At 41.9% G+C, this 24,520-nt stretch overlaps 1 protein-coding gene across 1 annotated transcript; it reads right to left on the bottom strand.

The window, feature by feature from the left end:
- Window positions 1–746: 746 nt before the first annotated feature.
- Window positions 747–13,607, bottom strand: LOC147640831 (uncharacterized). The gene is made up of 3 exons (XM_086811037.1): window positions 13,415–13,607; window positions 13,000–13,330; window positions 747–805 (listed from the first exon to the last, which is right to left on the bottom strand). The coding sequence occupies exons 1-3, from the start codon at window positions 13,499–13,501 to the stop codon at window positions 747–749; spliced, it is 477 nt and encodes a 158-aa protein (XP_086667163.1). The 5' UTR covers window positions 13,502–13,607.
- Between the last annotated feature and the right edge of the window lie 10,913 nt (window positions 13,608–24,520).

The raw sequence follows: 24,520 nt of genomic DNA, 5'->3' as shown, positions 1-24,520 counted from the left end.
GAGAGTTCATGCTATTCTCCCCCTTGGCCTCTCCACCAATGCCAATAGTACCCTCACACACATACTAGATTCTTTGAATCAAAGTGAATACAATGTGTGTGAGAGTGGTGTACAATCCAAAATGTAGGAATGGAATCACTTACAATAGTTGTAGCATGAACTCATGCTCACTCAAACATTGTTTTAGCATGTACTCATGCCCCTTTATCCTCCATGTGACTCCAATCACATCAAGTCATCACCAAAAGACATGTGAATCATGAAGAAAATCCATATGCTTCATATGACACCCCTAATGGTAATGCATGTGCATGAATGGCATCCAAAGCATACCACTAGCATGCAAACATGGCCCAAAAGTGTTCAATAGCATAAGGTGAAGCTATTAAACCCTTCAATCTCCCAAAAAACTTAGTCTTAATGTGTCAAAACCCCCAATTCTTGCACTAGGGTTTGACAGTAGGCCCATGTGGTGGCAAGATTAACACATGTGAACCATATTCCACCCATCATTAATGCCAATGGTAGGAAATAATCACTGATGTTGGCCAATGTTCAAGAAAGTAGGGTTTCTTGAGGCAAAACCCTAACCCTTGAGGTTGGATCCAAGATTCATCAAAATCAATCAAAATATTGATAGAAGCACTCACCAATGATAGAAAAACTTCAAGATTTGCTCACTTTGTTGAAGATTTAAAGACTTGAAGACTTGAAGGCTTAAAATGGTGGAAGCCTTGAAAACTTTATCAAAGGCTTGCTTGATAGGCATCTCCTTCCATGACTGCATCCCCATCTCCTTCCACGGCTGCATCCCACACCAAGGCTCAAAAAAAAATGCAGTAATTGAAACCTTATAACCACGCTTAGGCTTTGCAATGCTTAAGCCAAGCTTAAGAAAGATTAAGCTTGAATCAATGGCTATGAAATGTGCAGTAACACGGCTCAGCAACTCAATGATTAACACAGGATTGAGCGCTGCAATCCACATGGAAATAGCCACGAATCCTCACAACCTGACTAATCTAAGCTTACACAAGCTTCTCAAGTTGCAATGTAATGTGATGAAATCAGCCTTCGATTTGGAGTCAAATAGATGCTTGATTCACGGCCAAAACAATGGTGAAAATGTCTATAAAAGGCTCCATTGAAGAGCTTGAAAGAAAACTCAGGAGAAGACGAATCAAAGCCCTAAACTTATCAAACGGCTATGGATTGAAGCCCTGTTCTCTCCAAGATCAAACATGAGGAAGAGGGGAAACCTAAACGTTTTGATTAGGAAAAGTTAATCATGTGATTAACATAATTTTCTCCCAATTCTGGTCCTATCCCTCAAATTGTAGAGCGACTGCCCCAATTTTTGGTCCACAATGACCCATTGCCCCTCAAAACATTAATCGATTGAAAAATTCAAGAGAATTCCAGCATTCCACACTCCTCATGCCCCATTTCTTGATCAAGAAATTAATCAAAATCAAGAAAATTCCCAAGAAACTCCAATAAAAATTAAGAAAATGCAAAAATTTTAAAATTTTCAAAAATTTTGGATCAAAGACAAGGCTTTGATACCATTGCAAGAAACTAGGGTTGGCCACTCAAGGCATGGAGTGACAACATGGGTGTGGGTCACCATCCTCACATCTCATATGGGAGAAGTTCACCATGAAAGCTTCGGCATGAGAGCTGCAAGAAAAATAATAGTCAAATGATCAATAATGTGTGTGTACAATGCCCATGAGCCCAATATATCATATAGCCCAAGGGCCCCAAAGGCGCATATGTAAATGACTTTAAACCCAAGTGCCTAGACCCCATCCCCCATGTGTATGTGACACCAAATCTACTTCGTTACACATCCGCATCCACATTGTATGGTAAGAGGCATGGATCAAACAGTCGAATGGGTCTCTTGGGGGATAGGTCATAATGTGTAGATGAAGAGCCCCCCTGTTGGGGAGACTCATCGGGAGACCTAGTGTTGCTTTTGCCAAAGTAAAAGCAGCCTACTCCCCCCCCGCTAGCACGTCTACTACCCCCCAGACTCCCTACTACGTCGTTGTTTGGTGAAGACAGACGTGAGGGAGGGAGAGGAAGGTGGTGTAGGCTCATCACAACCATATCGTGATGGGCCTTCACCACTCGGCCGTGCGCCACTCGACCCCGTGCCTATCAAAGGCGTGGTTTTCCCCAACTGAGCAAGTGGGGTAGATTGTCCCCACAACGTCGTGAGTGGCCAAGTGGGGTAGTCTGCCCCCATGGCTTCGACTGGCCCGACTGTAAGCCCACTTGCATATAAGATTAAAATATAGGACTTATAGAATGCATAAAAGATTAACTTTGTGCATGTGAAAAGGTTTGATAGAACCATACATGTGTCTGTGTAAACAGAGACCAAGCTTGCTGCCCATATCGTTCATTTATAATGGATAGCAAATTGGCCATATCGGGGTCTTGTGTGACCGGTTGATCGACATTGCTGCTACATACATGCATAGGCAACAAAACCCAATTTCTCTAACCTAAAATGTACTTAAAGCTTAGACAAATAATATAAAATGATATTAGAACATTATTAAGACCTCCTACAATACTGCTTTGACAAGCGAGGTGGATAGTGCCGCTTTCGGATGATAGCTTCTGAGGACTTTCCACATGTTCCCCACTATTTAAGCCAAAGGCAACTCCTCTTTTACAAGAGAATGATAGTGTGAAGGTTGAGGGCTCCCCCTCCACTATAACCACCTACTCATGGATAACAACTCCTAGCTTGACATAAGCAGTATTCCAGATGGCATATAACGATGCCCCATATCTCTATGCATAAGTCCATTTCCTAAACCCGGCACCCAAGGGTGCAATAAACATGAGGGTGAATAAATAATAGGCACTTACCTCGACAATGTCAAGCCAACCAAGAGAAAACAACAACAAAAGAATAGACAAAAAATACAACCTGTGATATGAGGACATTATTACGACCACCTACAATACTACTTAGACAAGCACGGTGGACAGTGCCTCTTTCAAATGATAGCTTATGAGGAATTTCCACACACTCCCACCTATTGAATCCAAATCCACCTCCTCTCTTACAAGAGATGTATAGTGACAAGATCGAGGGCTTCCCCTCCACTATAACCACCTACTCGCGGATAACCACTCCTAACCTGGCATAAGCAGCATTCTAGATAGCATATAACAATGCTCCATATCTCTTGACCTAAACCATAGCATATGCATAGTCTAAACCATACACCATACATAGCGTATGCATAGGCTATGAATAGCCTATGCATTGATTATGCATACCCTATGCATAGCGTATGCATACCCTATGCATAGCATATGCATACCCTATGCATAAGGCCTTTGCATACGCTATGCATAAGCCCTATGCTATGGCCTATGTATAAGCCTATGCATGAGCCCTATGCATAAGCCCTATGCATACGCTATGCATAAGGCCTATAGGCTCTTGATCTAAACCGAATCCCCAACACCCAAGGGTGCAAAAACACAAAGAGAAGAAGCATAACAAAGAGGGCTTACCTCTACTAGCCGAATCCATATGAAGAGCCGCTCGCGTGGCCTATGCCCTTGGTGATTTTTCGCTTGAATAGACCTACAAAAAATTATCATAATAAATCAAAGCATTAGTTCATTAGTTCATAAGAACTATGCATAAGTCGTATACATACACTATGCATAAGCCCAATGCATTAGGCTGTGCATACAGCCTTATGCATAAGCATATGCATACGGCCTATGCATAAGCCCTATGCATGCGGCTTATGCATAGCCCTATTGCATAGGAGGGCTACGCATAAGCCCTATGTATAAGCCCTATGGATATGACCTATTACATAAGAGGGCTATGCATAGGGCTTATGCATACCCTATGCAAAGCCTATGCATAAGGCTATTGCATAAGCCCTATTGCATAAGGCCTATTGCATAACCCTATTACATAAGAGGGCTATGCATAGGGCCTATGCATAAGGCCCTATCACATAAGAGGGCTATGCATAAAGCCTATTGCCTACTATTGACTTAACCCTAATCCCCCGCGGCACACCCTAAGGGTGCAAAAACACAAAGACAAGAAGCATAAATTAAAATGAAGAAAGAGGGCTTACCGTATGAGAGGCTATTCCCAAAACCCTTCTCACTTGAATAATCCTACAAAAAAGAAACATAATAAATACAAAAATTTAGTCCTCAATTAAAACATTAGTAAGCAAGAAGAGCAAGATAAAAAAGAGGTGAGTACCCTAAACCCTACTCTTAATGCATAAGTGAATAGAAAAACTAGTTTATGTTAAGCCTAAGCCCTAGCTCTATGCATAGAATGCTTAATAGAAAGCTTTGATGGAGAGCTCTCCATCAAAGCTCTCTATTGGAGCTCTATGCATTAGGCTAGGGTTAGGTAAAGGGAGAGGAAAGAGAGGGGAAGGGAGAAAAGGAGAGAGGGGAAGGGAGAAAAGCTCACATAAATCTATGTCCAAGTTTTTCATGAAAGCTTGGAAGAAGACAAACATTGAACAAAGCCATGAAACCATGAAGAAAGCAAGAAAGAGCTTAACTTGGAGAGGGAGAATTAATTGATGCAAAACCCTTGAGGGATGAATTGTGGTGGGAGGAATACTCACGATGTAGGTGTCGGCTGTGCATGTGCATGATAGGGGAAGTAGGTAGATATTGACACCCGTCGGCCGACGATTTAGGCGGCGATTCAGGCGGGAGTCATAGTTCGTAGGTCGCAGCTAAGCATTGAAATTTTGCTACTAGTTATGCAACAAAAATTCAGTCTGTGGTTGCTGTTTAGGAGCAAAACCCTCAGTAATTTTCTATTTGTAATACTAGATGTTGTGTGTTTTGGATGAAGCCTAAATCCGTTTTGACCAGGTTAAAGATGTCTGATAGGGATCATCAAGGGCCGAAAGTTGGATCTAAGGCATGGTTGAGAGAAAAAATTTGATATGTGTGTGATCAATGCAAGGGACATTACATACGATAACGTCATATAACAATTGAGCATGTCCGAGAATATAGTCTTCATGAGACAGTGGCACGACCAAGTGCGGATGATGAAATGGAGGAGAACCATAGGAGAGTTCTAGGTAACTTACCACATCATTCGGTGACATCGGGTAGAGTATAGAAGGTTGCAACGATTCATATGGAAAGCATGGCTGAGACTCATGCAAGGATTCGTATGGAAAGCATGGCTGAGACTCATGTTCCCCAACCACAATGAATGAGCTGCATCCACCATTGGCACATGAGAGGAGGAAGAGAATCTCATCATGGATGACATGGTGAATGACTTCTTTGGATAACAGGGCATCCACCATTGGCACATGAGAGGAGGAAGAGAATCTCATCATGGATGACACAGTGAATGACTTCTTTGGATGACATGAGAGGAGGAAGAGAATCTCATCATGGATGACACGGTGAATGACTTCTTTGGATGACAGGTCATAGATGATAGTGAGCAAGCTCCAATGTCACAAGAGGAGGAAACCTTGAGAGGTAAGCACCCCTCTGTATGAGGGATGTTTATACTCCACACTCTGAGCAAACTTGGAGCTATTGAACTTGCAAACAACTTATGAATGGAGTGATGCAAGTGTCACAAGTTTTCTTCGGTAAGACCGCCTCATTCTATTCTCTCAAATACAAAATATTTCATGTTCTATATGTCTCAAATACAAAATATTTCATGTTCTATATGTCTCCTTGCTAATATTTCATGTTCTATATACTCTCCAAGCTTCTCAAGAAGATTCTTCCCGCTCAAAATCTATTATTGAACTCATGAGATGGGTGTCGTAAAATGCTCTCTTTTCTAGGTATGGATTACACAAAAATACATGCATGTCCCAATGATTGTATGCTATTTAGAGGGGTTAATAAAGATACAACACAATGTCTACAATGTGGGGAGAGCCACTATAGGGATGATTTGTAAGGAGATAAAGTTCCTCGAAAGGTTTTGAGACACTTCCCTATCATTCCTTGTATATCCAACACATGTTTAATGTAAGGAGATTGCAGAACTCATGACGTAGCATGCTACTCATCGCTCGATGGATGACATCATAAGGATCGTAGATGATTCACCGTGGCATGGTAACATGTGGAGCATAGATGGTCAAAGTTTATAGCTGAGCCTCGTCACTTACATCTTGTCTTGGTCATGGATAGTGTTAACCCATTTGGCTTCAAGTCCACATCATGGTCTACTTGGCCTATTGTATTGGTGAATTAAAACCTCCCTCCATGGATGGCAATCAAGAAAGGTCATATCATGCTTGCTCTCCTTGTACCGAGCAAGTATAAGGATGTGTACCTCAAGCCTTTGCTCTCCTTGCTCTCCTTGTATCATATCATATCTCCTTGCTCTCCTTGCCCTCCTTGTACATGGATGTGTACCTCTCAAGCCTTTAATTGAGGAGCTTGAGACACTATGGCGAGGTATCAAAGTACATGACGTTTCAGGGCCAATAAATAGGCATGAGGTGGAGGTGAAAGGAGTTTTGCTTTGGACGATGCATGACTGTTCTGGGTTCTCAGAGTGCTTAGGTACCTACTTGAACCTTGTATGCATAAGGCTTTAGCCTTTAAAATTTCAGTTTATATCTCTATCTCAATCATCTCAAATTTTAAATAGGTTTGGCAACCTCCTCTGGACATCATGCATGTCCGATTTGCGGACCATCTCTTGTTTCGGAAAGACCCTCTACACTTAAGAAGGTGGTGTATGACACATCATCGATTTCTCCCTCCTTCAATTCCCAAGTATGTGCCGCATGATGTCTCATCACTTGTGATACTCTAGAGGTAGAGATTGGTTTGAGCATTAGGAACTCAATGGAGTCTTCTTGGGCCCTTTAATTTGGACATTTAGTGAAATGCTTAAAATGCTAATCCATCTTTGACCAAGCCTAGAAGCCTAGTCCTAAAAGCATATATTTGATTTTTCACAAAAACAAAAAAAAATAAAAAAAAGGAGATATTCCTAGATCTGGCCACCTAGGTGACTTTAAAGCTTTGTAATGGGCTGTCAGTCAGTAATCATAGCCTGCAGCAACCTTTTCGAACTCCAAACATTCCAAAAATTCGTCACTTTCTTCCCCCCTTTTTTGTGTGTACACCAGATCTCTTTCTCTCTCTAAATCTTCTCTCTAAAACGCCCTGCACTCCTTCTCCATGGAAAAAAGCGTCTTTCTCTACTCCAAAAGCCATAGCTAACAGATCTGTACTCCTAAATGAGCCTTCTCTCTCCAAACCCACAGTAGTAGCCATGGCTTGCAGGGAAGAAGCTTACCATGAGCATTCTCTCTACAGTACTTGGTCCTCTCTCCATAGCTAGCAGGTCTGTACTCCTAAATGAGCCTTCTCTCTCCAAACCCACAGTAGTAGCCATGGCTTGCAAGGAAGAAGCTTACCAGGAGCATTCTTTCTACAATACTTGGTTCTCTCTCCAAACCCACAGTAGTAGCACAGAAGAACCTTTTCATGAAGTATTCTCTCTCTATATTGCTTAGCAGCCATAGCTTGCACTAAAGAAGCTTCCCATGATGCATTGTCTCCTTTGCATTTTCGTCTCACCATTGCCAACCCTCTCTATGTTTCTTTGGCTCCCTTTCTGGCTTCTTTCTCTATCCACAATGCAGCTCTAGAGAAGCAACCCTCATCTCCATTCTTCCCATTATTTTTTGATACCATATCCTGCTCCTTCCACTCCTATTCAACCCAAGCTTACAAGCCTACTTTCTTGTAGATGGCACTACAAGACATCACCAATAAGCCTTCTAAGATCCGCCTTCAGGTTGATTTGGAGACAGAATACGCAACCCTACGCAGTAGGCATGTTGCACCCAATATTTCATACGATCAGCTTCGAATGCAAGGAGCAAAGGCCATTGATCTTTGGATTGATGGAAATCTTTATCCACCAGATCCAATATCTGGTGCCCCTCCACCATTCAAAAGCATTACAAGTTTTCTTATGTTTGTTGGTGATGGTTTCAATGGGCTTCTTGGCTATTGTAGGAGATTACACATGTTGTGGCTAGATGAGGCAGTTGAAAAGAGGCAAACACAATTTGTCTTCGACCAGCTTCAAGCGGCATCGACTAAGCAGATCAATGGTTTGATGCAGAGGAATAAAGAGCTCTCAGAGGAGCTTGAGGTGCAGAAGAATAATCTAGCGGATCGTGTGCGCATAATAAATCAATTTACCGATAATTATGTTCGTCTTCAACACTCCACTCGTAATCTTCGGCGTCGTGTTCACCATTTCACTCATCTTCCCATGGGATATCACGCAAGGCAAAGAAAACGTAAAGCTATTGGGTTGCTTTCAAAGACAGCAGGCGCATGCAAGAGGCGTAAACAAACAACCAGGTAAAAATTTTTGTAGGAATTATAGCAGCTTTGAGAAGCAATTAATGAATAAAGCATCTCTCATGGTTGACCATTGTGATTGTAGGGCTTGTGCAACAGCTATACTAGGATGTAACAACGCTGAGGACAATGTTAATGCCTCCCTTCTTCAGCATGTCCTTCAGGAGAAGGATATTATGGAAATGATAACAGGTTCTGGTAATGATAAGCTGCGGGAGACCCTTCGTCAACATTTCTTGAAGGAAATCAAAGAAATTGTCACCCCCAAAGAGATGCTTGATATATGTGACTCAGCAGGTATTAGCCAGAAAGGTTACAGAGCAATGTACAGGTCAATCACTTTAGGGTTGCGAGCAAAGGGAGTTACGCGATCCTTGCTTCCAACACTTTATAGCTTACAGATGGCAAAGAAGTGTGCTAATGGTGATATTGCATCCATGTTCGAGGGTGGGTACAAGTGGGTGGAGGATATTATGCCAATGCCAACAATCAAACCCTTTGAATACAATGCATATAACAATGTCTACATTGACATGGAAGTGCTACAAAAAGCAATGATTCAGTACTATGGCCTCACACTTGAAGAGACAGGTGGAAATGCCGTGTTTGTCTTGAAGCTGGATGAATGTCAAGTGGTTAAAGGTCAAAGACTGGAGCGTGTTAGTTTAACCTTGATGAGCCGAGCACTTAGAGGAAGGCCTTTAGAGACCCAAGAGTTGGATGCAACTGAAGACAGCAACAATAGGGGTCAAGGGCATAAGCAAGACTACTACGGCATTCAATCAGAGAAGAACATCTGGTGGCAAGCAGCATGGGTCCTCCCAAAAGAGAACCATGATACCTTGAGGTGGTATTTTGAACGGTCTGGCATTCAACATGTCGTCTCTTGTCAGGTCAATGGTCAGAAGCTTGATGTTCCCGGAATAGGCTGCTTTAACGTTGAATGGCACTTGGGTGGCGACCTAAAAACCTTAAAGTGTATGTTGGGTTGTAAAACAGGTGCGAATACTATATTCTCATGTGTTTACTGTTGTCATTCCAAGACAGCAGTAGACTCAAGAGTAAAAGGGAAACAACCTAGCAAAGGCAAAAGTCAAAAACAGGTGGGTGCAAAAAAAGCAATCGTTTTTGATGATGAACAGAGGAAAGGATCAAAGGTATGGCATAATGGCATATTAAGTTGTGACCAGAGCAAGCCACCTAGTCGTGACCAGGAGGACAATGCTTGGAACCCAATCTTGGAAATTCCACTATGTCAAGTGCATGTGTGCACATTACATGCAAGACTGAGGATTTTGGATAAGCTATTGATGCTCCACATAAACTATGTCTGGAACATGGAGCCCGAAGATCGACGAGAAGAGTCAATACGTGCACTAGAGGGTGTACTTTCCTCTATGGGATTACATGCTGGAGCAGTGGTCTTGACAAAGGACAGAAAATCAAACCCTACACAAGACAACCCTAATAAAATTTGCATGGGTGGATCAAAGGCAAGACACTTGCTATCAAACCACTTGGGTTCTCATAGCCACACTGACTTTGAAATTTGGAAGAAGATATGTGATGTCACAACATATCGAGGAAATGATGCCAGGCTTGGCCTAAAACGTGCACATGTATGGGAGGTGTGTAATAAAATGGTCGATCTTCTAGAGCGACCTCACCTGGATGACCATGGTATTGAGGCACTTAAACAAGCCACTTGTAGATTCACAGAAGAAATGGTCGAGGCATGGGGAGAAACACACATTACTCACTACATGGTAATGTTGTATTTATTGTGTCCTTGTAGTATGTTCTTCATACTGTTTGTTGACTTTTTGTAATTTTCTATGCAGCATATATTGTATGCACATGGGCCATACTTTCTCGATAGATATGGCTCTTTAGCACTTTGGAGCAATCAAGGCATGGAGAAATCACATTACCAAGCAAAGGCCGTGTATTTTAAGGGCACTCGCCATGGTGGTGGCAAAGTCAAGAGTAATGCACTCCATGAAATGTTCAACTGGTTCTATCGCGTTCTGGTTGGCAAAAAAAGGCAGAAAAGTCGCGGTAATTTGTCTCTTAGGCGTCAAATAATGAAAACTGTTAATGCAAGAAGAACTGAAGGATACAACAGATCAAATGCTAGGGAGAGACTACGGCAGTGGGTAGCAAGCAAGCGTCGGTGTGGTTCCTCATGGGCTTAAACTCTCTGATTATAATCTTTTTGTGTTTTTAAATTTTCTAAAAGTTTTAAAAAATTATATTTATAGACATATTTAAGTCATTTTTCATTTATAGAAACCACATTTCAATTTCTTCTTTGTGCTCTACTCTCTCTTGCCCTCCCACTATCTCTTGCACTCGTAAATACCTAGGCCATGCCAGAAGAACAGGAGCAAGACTTGCGGTTTTTCGATCAACTCGGCCCACTACCTGCTACAGCAAAAAGGACAAGTCTACCTATCGTAACAGAGCAAGAGGCAAAGGAGATGAGAGAAGAAGAGCGCAGGAAGGAGGCCGAAGAAGCACAACGCAGGAAGGAAGCTGAAGAAGCAGGGCCTAGTAGAGAAGCAGAAGAAGAGCGGCGTCGAAAAGAAGCCGAGGAAGGTCAAGGGCAGCCACCGGAGATTGTTATTAAGGCCGACACCCTAGAACAGCTAGAGGTTATCTTACAGAACAGGGAGGTCGAGCTCTTGTCCTACGGCATCACGAAAGATACCATTGACAAAGAGTTTGCTCTTGTGAGGGCAGCCTGGGAGACAGAAATGCAAAAGAGACAGCAGCCCAAAGAGGACGCAAGGAGGGCAAGCCAAGCACAGCCACCACAGGCAGCCACAACATCCAGGCAGCCAGTCAAGAAGTGTGGTAAAAGAATGGAGGGCAAGTTTCGGGACCAACAAGAAGAGGAAGAGCGTGCACAAAAGAAAAAGAAGTTCAGGTCTGAACGACCACCGTGGGAGAATCAAAGACCACCACCGCCTCCACCAGTTACAAAGAAGAAGAGAAAATGGAGGCCAGGGACAGTCGCGCTACGAGAGATTAGGAAATATCAGAAAAGCACAGATCTTCTCATTCCCAAGGCACCATTCTCTCGACTGGTGAGAGAAACAATGGAAAAATATTCTGACAGGGTTGACCGCATACAGAGCACAGCTCTTGAAGCTCTTCAAGAAGCTGCTGAAGATATTGTAGTTTCTGTTTTTGAAGACTCAGTGCTGGCTATGGTACATGCCAAGAGAGTTACTTTGAAGCCTGTAGATATGTCCCTAGCCCTACGTCTACATTTAGAGCGTAGCCTTCTACCTCAATAGGCTAACCCATTTTGTAATTCTCCCTACAAAATTTTGTAATGTTCCCAGATTCCTTTGTAGCTTTTTCACACATTAATGAAAACTTTGTGAGTTGTGTTACATTCTTTGTTGAGTCCATTTTTTTTGTATGCTCAGTGCCAATGAACATTTCATTTAAAAATTATAAAAGCACTATACACACAGGAAAAAACACACACAAACACACACACACACACACACATATATATATATACACACACAAACATATATACACACATATATATACATATACAAATATATATACATATGCACATATATATATATATATATGTACACACACACACACATATATATGAATATTTATATATACAAAAAATGTAGATCCTATAAAGTCAACTAGAGAAACTTATAGAGTGCCTTATGAGCCTCAAGGCAAAAAAAATAAAAAAAAATAAAAAAAATGCCATGTGCGCTACGGCGCGTTAATCTCTAGTTTGACCAGGTCAAAATGGAGATTTACGTGCCGTAGCGCACATGGCATTTTTTTTATTTTTTTTGATATCTATGGTCTGGTGAGGCTCATATGACCATTATAAATGCACCTAGAGACCCTTATAGAGTGCCTTATGAGCCTCAAGGTCAAAAAAATAAAAAAAATAAAAAAAATTTGCCATGTGCGCTACGGCGCGTTAATCGGCACTTTGACCAGGTCAAAATGTCGATTTACGCGCCGTAGCGCACATGGTATTTTTTTTATTTTTTTTTGATATCACATGGTCTGGTGGTGAGGCTCATAAGACCCTTTAGGTGCCCTAACAGCCCTAAAATCTCATATATTTATATAAAATATTATATATATGTATATATATCTGATAATAGCCTTAAAATCTTATACACACACACATATACACACACACATATATACACACACATATATATATGTATATATATACATATATGTACATATATATATACATATATGTGAGTGTGTTTACATCTATAAATACAATATTTTTTCATACCGCTCTAACCCAATCTCGATTACTTTTTTTAATCACGATCACAATTAAAAAAAATCCTAAACAATTTTTCCTATGAACACATGAACAAAATCTTAAAATTGCGAGGCTTGAAATGGTATATCACAAGTACGCCAGGAAAAATCACAACTTACAATGCACAACAAAAAAATTTTATTAAACTTGGAAGAGAAGTTTGCATTACATCTTTTTAATAAGCTCTTGGAAGAGCTCAGGAGAGAGAGTTCTAGAGGCTGGTTTCTGGCCTAAGCTTTGGAATACATCACTCGACTCATTGATTCCTTGAGCCTGAGAAAGGGCACAATGGCCTAAAACTGAGCCGGGATGGTTGCCCGTGAAGCAATACAAGGCAGCTTCCCTAGCTACCAAAATACATTTATTTATGTTCGAGGCTAGGGGGTTCTCCGACAAGACTGCACTAAGTGCTTTACATTTTAGGAGCTCGGCATAGGCGATCTCTGCATATTCTAAATGAAAAACCCGCACTATGTCGGCCCTGAGGGCAGGTATGTAGTGCCAAAGGGATGCATCTCGACCCTCTGACTTTGGCCGCGTTCCTCCTACGCGCATAGCAAACTTGTCCACTTCAAAAGCAGTCTGTCAACATATCAATATAGAAGTTAGGAAGCGTGAAATGATACAAAAAATAATTTGCTTTACAACTAAGAAGTAAGGACATACCTCAGTTGCATCGTCACTTGCAACTAGTTGCTCATTCGTCAGGTTTATGCTTCCTTGGTCTTGAGCATCGCCAGCAACCAAGGGCATGTGTGGTTCAAAGGCAGCTACGCTCTCATAGAATTGCACTTCATTCTTTATTTCAACGAGCGCTTTGGCCACTACAACTTCCAAGGTACTGCTACCAATATCATATGCAAGCGCTTTTGTGAGGTTGTCATCTTCAAAAGAAATTTTCACTTTTCCTTTGTCTTGACCCCCAGCATTCACGGCAATAATAGAAAGTGCCTCATCCTCACGTAACCCGAGTGTCTTGGCAATGTCATCCAAAAACAAAAACTCTTTCCCATCAATAATGATTGGATGCAAAGACATGATAACAAGGTCTGGGACCTCCTCGAGTACTTCATCGCCCTCTAGAACTAGGTCCGGAACCTCCTCGGGGACATTATCTTGTAGAGCCACCAATGCCATTGAGGCCTCCCATTGTTCTGTAACATTCTCTTCCTCAGCATGGGCCTCTTGGACCTGCTCCATTAGCTTTACTTTGTCCTTTTCTTTTTCCTTGCCACTTTCTTTCGCCACACCCTCTTGTAACAGAAGGACCAAAACCATGTCCCAGCTTAGGAAAGAAGTGCCGATGTTGCCCATTTGTAGTTCCAGGAGTAAGTCTTCCTCCTCATTTCTGTAGTCCTTTTCTGTGAGGGATTTTAAAAACCTGGATAGGCGAAATCTAAAATTCTTCTCTTCCCTGAATATGTACTTGATGAGGTCAACTGGAACCCATAAGCCCTCATCACCCTCAAACATGATGGAGTACATGCTGATGTGTTCATCCATATACTGAATGACATCTGTAAAAGCATCCGCGTGTAGATGCATTGTTGCACGTACATCAATTGCTCCCTCAAACATAGGGACGATCTCATCAACCCTATGAAGTAACTCAAGCTTTCCTAGCTGTGCAATAAGTGCATCAAGTAGAGGTGCCATGCTATGAGTGATTGGAGGAAATAGAGAGTGTGTGATACAGAAAGGTGTGCGAAATTGAGAGCAAGTGTTAGGAGAGAACGATAATTGTCAATTGATGTAAATGAGTAAAGTATCGTTTATATATGGGCGACCTTGTTATAAAATTTTTAAAAACTTTTAAAATTTGTAAGTACCAAAAAAATTTTAAAAAATGGTATGCGAAAGCAAGAACGTATCCTTCCATCGCAAGGTCATTTCCAATTTACTAGTGACTCACGCCACAGATGCTTCTGTGACCAACCTTACACTATCACAAAAAAATAAAACTGCACAAGACAATTGAAAAACCTTAATAAGACAGTGAGGCAAAAAAATTGAAATTGTATTTACTTCAATTCAAGATTACATATCCAGTGGTTATCTGATAGCTACACAGCCAGGGAAAGTAATTTCTCTACAAAGAAAAGATCGTTCCTGCCTTTTGCGCACTACTCTACCATTGATTATCAAAGCAAAATCACCACTGAGTGAGAATCGAAGAACTAAGTAGTCACGTAAGTTGGCAAGGGACCAGTCATCATTCACAGTAACATCTTCTACATCCCCACCTTGCATGGATATATGTAGCACACCCTGTTCTGTAGAGGTTGTGTCGGAGTCTAACGCCTCCCATTCTCCATTTGTAAGCTTCCATCGCCTGTAAGGAAACGCAACGGACAACTGTTGCTTGGCAATATGATAGCGCATCACAACCTTCTCAACAATTACTCCGCATCTGATGGTGTCTCCATTGTGTTGAACAACTTTTTTATCCCATGCAGGTGATAAGAAACAAGTTAGAGCTCTCTCCCCCTTTGCAATCCATAAAGTTGGGGTACGATGTGTGTCACTTGTACGGAACAGGTACACAAAGAGGTGTAGAGGTATGAAGCAGGTTATGGTTGCTTTGTGAGATCCATATGTGCACTTCATAGCATTTTGCACCTTGCTTTCGATCTGCAAACAAGCCATGGCCACTGAAGCATTGTCTGGAATTGGCCATTCAATAGATGTGAGAGTTGGCGTAGGTTTTGGAACTAATTTTCCAGTACCATTTGCTGTCATGGGAACCACATATGTATCCTCATAGAAGAAGATGTTTCATGCAAGAAGTTGTGCAGCTGGACACCCTCCAAAGATTAAACTACCAAGCTCCACATGGTATGCTTCAAAGGTTCCTGAAATTGCCTCCATAGGCTCCCATTCACTATAGTTTGAGGGAAAAATATCTACGCACAGGAACCCAAGAACAATCAACGCAGTGCTCAGTATACCATTATTAGCACACAATTGATTTAAAAACAAGAATATAAAGTGGTGAAATAACTTACAATTTGCAGGAAATCGTTGACGTTGGTCATGGTCTGCTAGTTTCAGCTCTGTTGCCTTGTAAACATGTTGGACCTTAGCTAGCTTTTTTCCATCACGATTTTGTTTGAGCTCCAATATCCGCCCTTTCCAATGGTGACTTTGTATATCAACGTATCGCTTTGACACCTTGTGGCTTCCTCTTGTACTAGGCTGCATCGTAATCCAGTTCCACTTCTCGTACTGTTTGATGTTCCAGTGCCCATCCTCATCTTGACCACTGCTACAAGAGAGAGATTGAATACTGATCGGAGGCCTTCGAGCTCTAGAAGAAGACATCAGATGTATATATTAGAGAGATTATAAACCTTGATGGCAAAGAAAAATAGAATGGTGAGAAAAAAACTTAGACTAGGGAGATGTAAAAAAGAGAAGGAGTTGTAGAGCAAGTTCCAAGGGCTTGGCTGTGCTATTACTGCACTTTGAAAGAGGATATTGGAGGGGATGAGAGGAGACAATGAGTAAGATTATGAGAGCCAAAGCATTTGCAACTCAAGCTTCCATAGCTTGGCTCCACTGTTACACTCTGTAAAAGGAGGTTGGACAAGGTAGAAGGATGTAAGTGAGGATCAAACTTCCCTAGCTTCTGAGAGGAGGTTGCAGATCAAGCTTCCATAGCTAAGCTCTGCTGTTACACTCTGTAAAAGGAGGTTGGACAAGGAAGATGGATGAAGTAAGGAAATGTAAGTGAGGATCAAACTTCTATAGCCTCTGAGAGGAGGTTGTAGATCAATCATCTCTTAGATCCCATGCGTATCTTCAAGAATGTGATAACAAATATTTGGGACCATTTAATTGGTAAAAGTGATACAAAGGGTGCAAGGGATGACTTACAAAACATTGTGGATGCCAATTATATGGCCTCAAGTCACATGATTAGCACAAGATATTACAGGTATGTAAATATTCACTTATTCATTTTCTCTTTGTGGTACATAATTTGCAAGCTTATATAATATCTTCCATTTTTTTCTATGCATAGTTTATTATTTCAATTTCTATAGTTGGTTGTGGAGACAAGAAGATGAGAGAGGATATTTACAAAATGGAAAACTTGGTGAGGTATGAATCTTCTCCTCAATTCACTAAGTTATATTTCTTATTTGGAATTCTAGTGCATTCACAAGTTATGTATTGCTAAATACTACACATAATTGCTATGTATGTAGGTAGATATCCTTAAAGGAGATAGATCATACATCCATTGAGATGGCTCGTCTCAATGCTATTGAGGCAATGTGTATGATCGAGGACAATTTTCCTAGAACAATTCTCACTAGCCAATTGCATCTTGTGGTGCATTTGGTTGATGAAGTGGCGTTGTGTGGTATTGTGGATGTTTTTTCTTGAAAGGTTCATGAGAACCTTAAAGGAATTTGTGAGTCAAAGAGTAAGGCCAGAAGCAAGCATGGCAGAGGGATGGTTGGTGCAAGTCTCTTGTGTATATCTCAAAACATCTATCTCGCATAGATCCTTCCATGCCACGATTGTGGAGCAATGAGAAGGATGACCGAGTAATCACTAATGTGCCTCAGGGAAAAGGAAGGCAACAAAGACTCAATGAAGCATTACGCCACAAGGTGAATACATTCTGCATTCTAAATAGTTGCATCATGGGGAAGTGGATTGGGAGATACAAGGATGCAATCAATAGAAGAAAGGATGAGAGAGGAGCTTTCAGAGAGAAGAGCAAACAGACACTTGCCATTCCCACCTAGCTTGGAACCTCTACCAAATGTGATCAATATAGAATGGCTTTGTATGGCAATATCGATGGCATCGCAAAATATAGAATTGATCACAAGAGAAGAGCATGAGTATGCAAGAGGATGTGACCCTTAAGTAAGTAAATTCTTCATCTCTATCTCACGTATATACCTTGTTTAATGCACTATAATAAATTTCATGCTTTTGTTTAATGTTAATACAAACTATATAATGCAATATGGTCAGAGGGAAGGCACTTTTGTGCAGAGCATGTGGATTCTAAAAGAAACACATTTCATTGTGGTGTGATGGAAACGTTTGAGCAAGAAAGTCAAGCCAGTAGACATGTGATGATACCAATGTCATAGAGGATAATCTTGAGTATTGTGGAACTATTCAGGATATTCTTGAGGTTATATTTAGACCATTTAGTCTATTCATCTTTGATGTCAAATGGTTCAAGGTGATATAGAGTTGCTCAAGAAATCGTGAAGAAACATCCAAATGGGTTCTGTCAAATTGAGTCCACCAAGTTTTGGAATGATGAGAAAGATACTTTCGTACTACCTCAACATTGTCAACAAGTTGGTAGCCCAACCAATCCCAAAATAAATCTTGATGTAGTATAATAAAAGTGTAACCCCTTTGCTTTGTGATATTAGGTTGTGTTTCATGATGCCGATCGAATTGATCCAAAGTAATGGTATGTTATACGAGTTTCCCCTTGTTCAAAACATATGTTTAAAGATCAAGATGTGGAGGTCAGATCTCTGGATGAGGTGCAAGTACTATCTCAAATCGGCTCATTGGAAGAAGACGATGAAGAAAACATTTTGGATGGGGCCGATGAAGAGAATGAGGAACATCAATCAGAAGAAGATGTTGAGTCACCTATCAATCATGACAATGCTTCATTGGATAAAGCCTCATTGATATTGATATTGATTAAGCTCTATGTATAAAGGCTTTATGCATAAAGCTTAATGTATAAGGCTTATGCATTAAGCCTTTATGCATAAGCTTTATTAGGCTTATGCATAAAGCTGAATGCGTAAGGCCTATGTAAGGTTCCTTCCTTCTAAAATGGGAGAAACACTTAAGATAGTCCGCTAAGTCTTATCTTGGGAAAAATTTCCTATTCATCGACACCTTGACCCTGTAGAGATTCAAGGATACGATTTATAGGTATGACCTAGCTCTATCCCGCAGGGGGAGCATGATTTTCTAAACATCAAATCACCCTTAGGGCAATTGATCATAAATTGGGCAACTACTAGACTTGATTTCTAGGGACAACGCTTTTTTCCTCATCTTATGCAAGGCACAGCCGCTGGTCTAGTCTTCTAGAATAGAGTTGCCCGGGAACCTAACTATCTAGCGTAGGGCTTTCACTCAATCTGTTGGAAAGCTACCCGACTAATCGGGTCCACCCGTCCGTAGGATGGTGCCGTCAGGGCATTCCATCCTCCCACTTTCCACCCTACTCACGCATCAATTTGTTTTCTAATTAATCCTATCACACTGTTTGACATAAATAAACATGTTCCTTAATTTAGACCCTTTTTCACAAGGTTCGTTAAAACAGCCTTCTTACACAATACAATCATACCAAAGACAAGATGTAATTATATAAAAAGTTTATACATGAACCAATTCCATACAAGCCAAACCGGCTCTCTTATTCTTATTCTGCCGATGATCTAAAATTCGACCTTCCAGCCTCTACATGCTGGGCAAAACCCTACAGGACCATACACCTCATCGTCGGCCGCTGGCGAGGACTCAAGCCGGCCTGTCGCCCTCTCAGGCTCCATCGCTCGATCCTCCCGTCCCTCAGAGGGATGTCTGCACACTAGGGTGGGCTTATTTACTGCACTAGCCTGGGCCCTCAGAACTAGGCAGCCTCATAATCTCTCGCCTCAATCGGTGATCCTTATTCTCCCAAAGGTATGAGGGATACCTTGGGCCATTCCCGGGCTTTGCTAACGACGCCGCCCAGCTACACAAGCACGGAACAGAGTTAGCGTTGAAGCTAGAAAAATCTTGAATTCTAAAGATAACAACTTCAATGCAATTTACTAAATATAGCATTCACAATTCATGAAGATAACAATTTCAACGCAATTTATCGAATACAACATCACATAATTCGTAACTTCATATAATTTTCATGTCGTCATTTTACAAGGAAAAGACAACATTCATTAACACTAATTTAAGGAAAATCTCTTCTTTTAAAAATTAACCAAGCTAACCTGGCTACCGTTTCCTTGAGGGGCTTAAAAAGGGAGGACTGGAGCCGCATTAGGCGCAACTTCCCCCATCTCGTTGTTACGTGCTCCTCTTGAGGCAATATTTTGTCGTCTCCGAGATGAGGCCATCTTAGGTGTCGCCTTGTAGAGCTCGCTGCTGCGATTGAAACGCTTCAGTCGGATCTGAATTCCGAGGTCGTTTGCTCACCGTATGAGCAAAAGAATATGGCGCTCGAACCCTTTCTTGAGGCAAAAAAACCCTTATTAAAGTCTACGCAAATGGGGGGGGGGAGGGATTGTGAGATGTCCTTAAGGGAAAAAATGTGGAGAGGGCTGGGAGGGGCTGTTGGAAGTCTCTTCACACGGGGGGAGAAGAGTTAAGGACACTGCCTCTAAGGAAGAGAGGGATGGAGGAAAATTGGCTTATCTGAAAAGAGCCAAATGAGGGGGTGTGAGAGGGGTGGCTGCAAGGGCAGCTGTACTGCAGCAAGTACGCTACACAGGGACGGACGGCGGTACGGACGACGGTACAACAGGGCATACGCTACACAGAAAATACGTGCCATTTGTGGAGCACCCCGGGGGTTTATATAGCTGAGGGGTGAGGGTACGGGCGCTGCGCAAAGCAAGGACGAGAGGACGGTGTACCTTCAAAGGCTATGGATCAGTGGCCTGCATGGGCCTAGGGGAAAGGTACGGTGTCGGTTGTCTAGGAAAGGAGTGGTACACATGTACCTTATCTGGTCTGGGACAGCATAGGGGTATGCGTGGACCATACAGTGGGCGGCCGTCCTTTGGTTCTTGGGCGGCCATTGTACGAGCACCCTAGTAAGTGTGTACGGACCAAATTTTGGGGCGGGGTACCCAAATTTGGGACGCTCGCCTCGATTTGCGTGCCGAACCGCCCCGGGGGGCGAAATTTTTTTTTGTCCGGGAGGTTCTCCTGGTCGTAGGGGTTCAGACCGTTCGTCAATCGGAGGCCCGGTCGTGGATTTATTAAGGTTGAAAGGTCACCGATTTTTAACTAAAATGATTGAAATTAGCGTATAGGCTTGATCCGGTGTCCGTTTTGGATGCTGTAAAATCCTATATTAGGGTAAAATCGCACGCAGATTCCAAATTTGGGCTCAGAATTTGAAGATTCTAAGTAGAAATGACTCAAATAATAAAATCATTGATTTTTATACCATAAAAACTCATAATTACATGGACATTTCTTTATTAGCGAAGATGGGTATGTTACATCCTTCCCCCCTTAAAGAAATCGAGATGTCCTCATCTCGTCATGAATTCGGGATAATCCTTTAAGAGTGTAGCTTCATCTTCCCAAGTTGCATTCTCTTCAGGGTAATCTTTCCACTGTACTAGATGTTCTACAAGAGTTCTATTTCGGAGTTGCCTTTCCCTAGAATCTATGATGCTACTGGGCTGTAATTCAAGGACTCCTTGAGTACAGAGGGTGCTGCGGACTAGATCTCTATCTTGATAGTGACTAAACACAGACTAGTTGGGTTAGCTCACTTACATTGTACTTAGATTTATTGGCAGTGGCTAACCTCAGAATAGCTAGGGTAGCTCATTTTCATTATGCCTTGATCTTTTGAGTTAGTGTGGCTAAACCCAGAGTGGTTAGGTTATCTCACGTTCTGAAGTACTTAGTTGCTTTTTTAATCATTATGAGTTTTTTCATCATTGAGGATCATTGTATTTTAGTTGATGTTCATGGTTTTTTGAATTTTTTAACACTTTGGGTATCATATTGTTTGTTGAAAATCCCCATGCCATTATACCCAAACATGCTTCGATGGTGACCAAAATTTGCAAGCATGTAGGAGAGACCGAGCTCCACATGCTTGCAAAGTTTTGTCCCCATCGGAGCATGTTTGAGAACGATCATATGGGGAAGAGCGGGATTTTCCATGGCTTGCTTACCTCACCAGGTTGCTATTATGGTCCACATTAGCTACTATCGACATGCAGAGGCCCATGTAGATGGGATAGCGAGTATCCGCGCGATGCCCATGTGATTATTCGACAGTATCATTTCTATATCAATGATGATCGTTCACATGATGCACATTTTTTGCAGCACTGTTTTTAACACCATATTGGGGAATATGGGAATTTCCCACAAGTTTGGGACACCTGGTCAAAAGTTTGGATTAACCATAACTTGAACACCACTAATCCAAAATGAGCGCTTTATAGCTCTTTAGATTCCATTTTTCAAGCGCTTTCCAACGATAGGTCATATGATAGGGTTTTGAGAAACTTACAAACATGTTATCCATGTCTCCTTTTTTAAGTATTCAAAAATGGGAATTGGGAAATTCCCAAATTCACTAATATGGTGTTTTTTGTCTCTGTGACCATTTTTTACGAGATTGTGAGATCACATGTGGCCAGCGATGGGTTTGGTCGGATGGTTGTGGCGCACAGTTCAAGTTGTCACAATAGTTCTATTGGCTCTACAATTAGTACTTATGGTTCTCTTAAACTAAATTCACTAGAACATCCTAAAGAAAACAATAACTAAGACTTTGTTTTATGGGTTTATAGGTGACATGTGCAGTCTAGTATCCTAGTGATTTGGTCATTCTTTGAGAGACTAGTAACGGGAAGGGAGAGCATGATGGCGTGGGTGCATGTGTAAAACATGCCCTGAGACGTCATTAATTGTGGCAGGATGCTGAGTGGTTTAGAGATGCGGGCCACCTAGTCGAGTGGTGCTCCCAACATTTGTGTGAGAGTGCAGCAACATCGCATCCCAAACGTGATGCTCGGATTGTCGGGAGTTTTTTTGGCATGTGGATGGTGGCATGATTGACTGTAGAGCCTCCCATGATTGTGACACATTACCTGGAACCTTGGGCTTACATTCCATCAAGAGCACGTGCATGGCGGCCCCCATGATTTACACACGACGGTTTACATGTTTCTGTGGATCATGTACGGATGGTGATTGGTCACATTGTGCCTCAAAAGAGGATGGGTAGAAGCATGGATAATGAGAGTCCTCTCCCCTAAGCATCCTTCACATCCAGTGTTGTCCGATGAGCACATAGGTCCTGTGTTCATGGGGGCCAACTATGATGACTTGACATATTTGCTACAGGAGGGTGATGTATTTTCTTTTATTGCCGGTGAGGGCAATAGCACGAGGGAGTAGACTACTATCTGATGAGTTGCACTAGGCCAAAGTGCATCCTTGACCAAGATACAATGGATGATCATGGGTTTTCTTTTGACGCCCATAGCATGATTGTGGCAGGCCGGTTCTACTAGTAGATTTGACTTCATCAGGGGAGTTTTGAGTTCTAATAGAGAAAGTGGGAGTTAGAGGTATTTCAGTTCTCTCATCTAGTGGTTGCTACCAGGCTCACTCTTGATCGAGTACAGAGCTGAAAACAGAGTTCTCGACCTCATTTTTGGCTTCAAGAGTGGATGACCATGAGAGCATTCTAGAGAATTTGAGAGCTAAAGAGGGTGCTAGGGACTAGATCTCTAGCTTGGTAGTGACTAAACGCAAACTAGTTGGGTTAGCTCACTTACATATTGTACTTAGATTTATTGGCAGTGACTAACCTCAGAATAGCTAGGGTAGCTCATTTTTATTATGCCTTGATCTTTTGAGTTAGTGGCTAAACCCAGAGTGGTTGGGTTATCTCACATTTTGAAGTACTTAGTTGCTTTTTTTAATGCTTTTTCATCATTGAGGATCATTGCATTTTAGTTGATGTTCATGGTTTTTTATTTTTTTAACACTTCGGGTATCATATTGTTTGTTGAAAATCCCCATAACATTATACCCAAACATGCTCCGATGGTGACCAAACTTTGCAAGCATGTGGGAGAGACCCACCTCCACATGCTTGCAAAGTTTTGTCCCCATCGAAGCATGTTTGAGGATGATCGTATGGGGAAGAGCGGGATTTTCCATGGCCTCTCAAGCACCAAGAGACTTGAAAAATCTGCATTAGGCGCTAATTGCTAACCTAAACATGCTCCGATGGTGACCAAACTTTGCAAGCATGTGAGGGGGACCCACCTTCACAATCGCACAAATTTTGGTCCCCACATCAAAGCATGTTTGGGTACGATGGTATGGAGAATAGCGGGATCCATGGCCTCCTAAGCACCAAAGGGACGTGAAAAATTAGCACCGGGTGCTAATTGCTAACCCAAACATGCTCTGATAAAAGGACCAAACTTTGCAAGCATTTGGGGGTGGGTCCACCCCACATGATGGCAAAGTTTGGTCACCATCGGGGCATGTTTGGGTACGATGGTATGGGGAAAAGCGAGATTTTCCATGGCCTCTCAAGCACCAAGAGACTTGAAAAATCTACACGGGGTGCTAATTGCTAACCCAAACATGCTTCTATGGTAACCAAAATTTGTGGGTGGTTCTCCCCTACATGATTACAAAGTTTGGTCACCATCGAAGCATTTTTTGGTACAATGGTATGGGGAAGAGCGGGATTTTCCATGGCCTCTCAAGGACCAAGAGACTTGAAAAATCTTCACTGGGTGCTAATTGCTAACGTGCTCTGATGGTAACCAAAAATTTCAAGCATGTGGGGGTGGATCCCCCTTACATGCTTGCAAAGTTTGATCCCCAGCAGAGCATGTGTTGGGTACGATGGTATGGGGAAGAGTTTTTCCAAGGCCTCTCAAGAACCAAGGGACTTGAAAAACCTGAACTGGGTGCTAATTGCTAACCCAACCATGCTCTGATGGGGACCAAACGTTGCAAACATGTGGGTGTGGG

This window comes from Cibotium barometz, chromosome 2 (assembly GCF_041138505.1).
Source record: "Cibotium barometz isolate CiBa-2024 chromosome 2, ASM4113850v1, whole genome shotgun sequence".
In the NCBI taxonomy this organism is placed as follows: Eukaryota; Viridiplantae; Streptophyta; class Polypodiopsida; order Cyatheales; family Cibotiaceae; genus Cibotium; species Cibotium barometz.
This window is presented reverse-complemented; position numbering and strand designations above follow the sequence as displayed.